We start from the raw sequence: 4,883 nt of genomic DNA, 5'->3' as shown, positions 1-4,883 counted from the left end.
CACATCCACAGCTGAGCGTCCTTTCGGCTTTGGCCCAGTCGCTTCATTCTTTCTGGTGCTACTAGCCCTCTGCTCTTCCCCAGTACATATTGGACGCCTTCTAACCTGAGGGGCTCATCTTCCAGTGTCATATCTTTTTGTCTTTTGGTACTGTCCATAGGGTTTTCATGGCAAAGATACTGCAGTGGGTTGCCATTTCCTAGCTCATAGCTTCATTGACTTACGCAAGCCCCTTCACCACGACAAGGCAGTAATCCATAAAGGGGATTGTACTTTAAATGAACACTAAAATGAAATTTCATTGCATATAGCTCTCAAAGGGTCACCACCTCCAATACACACTATATTAATATGATCAAAATAATTGCATATACTTACATACCCACATAAAGTCTATGACACAGAGAAACAACACAGTCTAGTTTGGATGCGTACATATACATGACAAGAAAAAGTTAGATGTAAACATCAAGAAATTACAAACTATTGTTAAGTAACACAGTTGTTAATTGAATTTGGCTTCCCCATTGACTTTGCTTGTCAGAAGGTGGTGAGGGTTCTAAATGTAAAAAAACAGTCATAAGTCACTATTTTCAGTGTCATCGTAACAGTCATTAAATGAACTGTTATAAATAGAGGACTATCTATATTATATTTCCAACTCTCTCTCTCTCTTTCTCATTCTCTTTCACATAGCTCCATCCATTTCTACCTGACATTTCTTTTAACAATTCAGCTGGAGAGGAAGTGATCCTGAATGAGAAAGGAGAAGTAATGGGGGGATTTGACATCATCAACCTGATCACATTTCCAAATCGGTCTTTTCAAAGAGTTAAAGTAGGAATAATAGATCCGAGCGCTCCAACAGGCAAAGAGTTATTCATTGATGATCGTTCGATTGTCTGGCACCCAGATTTTAATCAGGTATGGATTCATTTAATAAACGATATCTTGAGCTACCCGTATTTCCCTGAAAATAAGACTGTGTCTTATATTAATTTTTGCTCTAAAAGATGCATTAGGGCTTATTTACTGGTTAGGGCTTATATTCAGGGAAATACGGTATTAAACGCATCTGGCTGACTGAAGATATTAACTGGGGGTTATTTTTGAGATGGGACTTATATTACGAGCGTCCTGAAAAATCATGCTAGGGCTTATTTTATGGCTGAGTCTTATTTTCAGGGAATCAGGATATTATGATCCCAGATAGAGGTCTTGGTCTCCTTAACAATAGTGACCAAAGCCTCTTTAGAAATCTAATTTCAATCCATGTAAGGAAAAAATGGCATACTTTGAACAAATGTGGATCACGATCAAACATTTATCAAATAGACAAAATGTTGTTACAATGTAAAAATCTGGATTTCATATTTGCTCATCATTATAATTTTAACAAATTTTAATGTATAATATAAATCCAGCTAGGTAATATTCACTAGCTATTTGGGAAATAAAGAATTATTTTCCCCAATAAAAAAGAAAGATTAATAACTCATAAATGAAGGCAAATATATGTGGCTGAGGATAATGTTGAAGAAACTACTCTGAGTCAGTCACTGGTCAACCTTTGGTCCTGGTGACTGACTCAGATTGAATCCTGCAAGATTAATATACTTTTCTTTTTCCCTTTGCCCTTTGCCAAAACCCTTTTATGTTTATCACCAGGTTCTTCCAATTTCTCTGTGTAATGACCACTGTTCCCCTGGATACTGGAAGAAGGAGGCTGAAGGAAAACAATTTTGTTGCTATGACTGTGTTCCATGTCCAGAAGGGAAGATTTCAAATCAAAAGGGTAGGTTAGATATTCCGTCAAGTTTTCATTAGAGTGATTTAAGCAAATGAAGAGGTGTGATGGCTCAGTGGCTTAATGATGCTGAAGGTCTTTGTTACAGTGGTTCGAGTCCTAGCACTGTGTGGAAGGGTGAGCTTACATCACTTGCCTCAGCTTCTGCCCACCAAGCATTTCAACTGCATGTCATATGTGAGTAGATAAATAGGTACCACTTTGGTGGGAAGACGAGCTGGCGCTTCATGTGGATGGTTAGACATCCGCCGGCACTGGACTTTCTGTTTGCAATGCTCAGATTCAAGGCAGCTTTGATGGAGGGACAAGGCCCCGAGATGATGCTGCAGGAAAGCAGCTCACATTTTTTTCTGATGCAGAGATAGTTTGCACCATGTGGCACACTTTTGAAAGTGCATGTGTGAACCAAAGAAGTTAGCAGTCTTAGGCAGCCAGACTACTAGTCTGTACAGTTTCCCAGCTAATGTAACATCACCATACACTAAATAAATAAATAAATTTAAGCAAACATGACCTTAGTGTGTACATAACTAATACTTTTACATCTTCTTCAAGACAAATATTCATTTTTATAGTTGTGATTCACAATCTGTTGTTCAGGTTTCAAAGTCTGTCAATACACTCTCTTACTAGAGACTTACATATACCCCCATGGTTTTCTTTTCCATGTTTTGGACAAAATGTGAAAAGTCCAAATGGAAATTGTAATAAATTTTAAAATGATACAAAGGGTTGCATTCCAAAGAATAATTGTCCTTCCATTTCTGCTTTCTTTTATGCCAATCCTAAATTTTCCATTTGAGGAAAAACTGAATTTTCATAGAAACATGATCGATCTGGTAACCAGAGGAATGAACTCAAATGAATAACAACTAGCACCCATTCAGAAAGTAATTTGAATAATATGGAATGACAAATGATGAGAAATTCTTTGATTTTCATTCCAGATATGGATGACTGTTTCGAATGCCCAGGGGACCATTATCCAAATAAAGAAAAGAAAGGATGCATCCTGAAACGGCTGGTATTTCTAAGTTTTGAAGAAGACTTAGGAATTGGTTTAGCCTCAACTGCTCTTTGTTTCTTCCTCTTGACTTCTTGGGCACTTGGAACATTTATTAAACACAGGGAGACTCCCATTGTCAAAGCCAACAACCGGTCCCTCACCTACACCCTTCTTGTCTCTCTTCTGCTCTGTTTTCTCTCCTCTTTGTTGTTCCTCAGCCAACCTGGCAAGGTGATCTGCCTTCTCCGACAACCAACTTTTGCCATCACTTTTTCAGTGGCCATTTCTAATGTTCTGGCCAAAACCATCACTGTCATTGTTGCTTTCATGGCCACTAAACCAGGGTCTCAGATGAGGAAATGGGTGGGGAAAAGATTGGCCTTTTCTACTGTATTTTCCTGTTCTCTCTTCCAAGTATGTATTTGTATCCTTTGGTTGTCAACATCTCCCCCATTCCCTGAGTTGGACACGCAGTCAGAGCTCCAAGAAATGATTTTACAGTGCAATGAGGGATCAGCGTTCTTTTTCTACTGTGTCTTGGGCTACATGGGTATCTTAGCCATTGCCAGCTTCATTGTGGCTTTTCTTGCCCGTAAATTACCTGACAGCTTCAATGAAGCCAAGTTCATCACCTTCAGCATGTTGGCCTTCTGCAGTGTGTGGATCTCCTTCTTTCCAGCCTATCTGAGCACAAAAGGCAAAGCCATGGTAGCTGTGGAGGTCTTCTCCATCTTGTCCTCCAGTGCTGCATTACTGGGTTGCATATTTTTGCCAAAGTGCTACATCATTGTTTTCCGGCCTGACTTAAACCACAAAGAGCAACTCATAAAGAGAATTTAATACATAATGTAATCTTCCTTGGTATCAGAAACTGCTGACAGAAAAGTGTAGCAAAATAGGCAACATATTGCTTTTATTTCTGTCAAAGAATGATTTATGGAGAATTATTATGATTATTAAGATTTGAGCAGTGCAGTGGACTAGAGGTGGAGCTCTCGCCACACAATTAGGAGACTATGATTTCGATCATAGGTAGCCACAGATATTTCTCTCTCTGAGCACAGTGAGTAATTGTCTGCTGTGAACTCCATGTAGACATCAGGAAGAGCATCCAGTCAGTGAACTACAGGTATTCCCTGAGATACGAGGCTAATAGAGCCTGACTATTCGATTTGTAATCATCAAATGAATCAGATTCAATATTACAACATTTTAAAATCAAACTCATTAATGGAATCAAATGGGTCATTAAACGAACAAAGATTGATTTACTATTTCCTCCTATGGATGCCTGAAATGAGTGACTTTTTGTGCAGATGCCGCAGGCCCCACAGATGAGAGGAGACTCACACCGTCATCAGGATTCACATTGACTTTGCTGCCCCTTTCCAAGGGCAACTGTTTCTCATAGTGGTTGACAGCCACTCCAAATGGCTGGAAGTAATCCCCATATCAATTATGACTACTGCTAGGACCATCCAGGTACTTAGAAAGCTTTTTGCAACACATGGGCTGCCGGACGTTCTGGTCTCGGACAACGGGCCCAGTTCACAGTGGCAGAATTTCAGGACTTTTTGAGGGCAAACCTCATAAGGCATGCAACTTTGGTGCCTTTTCACACACACACACCCACTTATGGGTGGGCTGAACGCATGGTGTGCACAACAAAAGTGACTGCAGATTACCACCATAGGCTTGCTGATTTCTTGTTTTGCCAGCACACTATGCCTTGCACAGCAACGGGAAAAAGCCCATCAGATCTACACTGGGGAAAAAGACTCATCACAAAACTGGACAGGTTGTATCCCAAAGGTTGCAAGTGGGTGATGGGGTGTGGGCCCAGAACTATGGGCATGGAACTTGTGGGTGCCGGCTAAAGTTGTCAAAACTTTGGGGCCCTTTTTTTATGAGGTGGCTCTGGGTGGGGTGGAGCAAGTCATTCGCTGCCATATTGATCAGCTGCAGAAGCAATTTGCAGAGTGGCCAAAAAGGGAGGAGCTAACGTCGGGTCCGCTCCCAGAGCCAGAAACCAGTTACGTAACAGAGCAGCTCACATGCTCTGAGGACTCT

At 40.6% G+C, this 4,883-nt stretch overlaps 1 protein-coding gene across 1 annotated transcript; it reads left to right on the top strand.

Annotated features, from left to right (window-relative positions):
- Positions 1-2,756: 2,756 nt before the first annotated feature.
- Positions 2,757-3,653, top strand: LOC308678532 (vomeronasal type-2 receptor 26-like; the record flags this gene model as incomplete). Its single annotated transcript, XM_081345762.1, has 1 exon — positions 2,757-3,653. The coding sequence occupies one exon, from the start codon at positions 2,757-2,759 to the stop codon at positions 3,651-3,653; it is 897 nt and encodes a 298-aa protein (XP_081201888.1).
- Positions 3,654-4,883: the final 1,230 nt, after the last annotated feature.

This window comes from Vipera berus (genome assembly GCF_964194415.1).
Source record: "Vipera berus genome assembly, chromosome: Z".
In the NCBI taxonomy this organism is placed as follows: Eukaryota; Metazoa; Chordata; class Lepidosauria; order Squamata; family Viperidae; genus Vipera; species Vipera berus.
The sequence above is the reverse complement of the archived record's forward strand: the minus strand, read 5'-3'. Positions and strand labels throughout refer to the sequence as shown.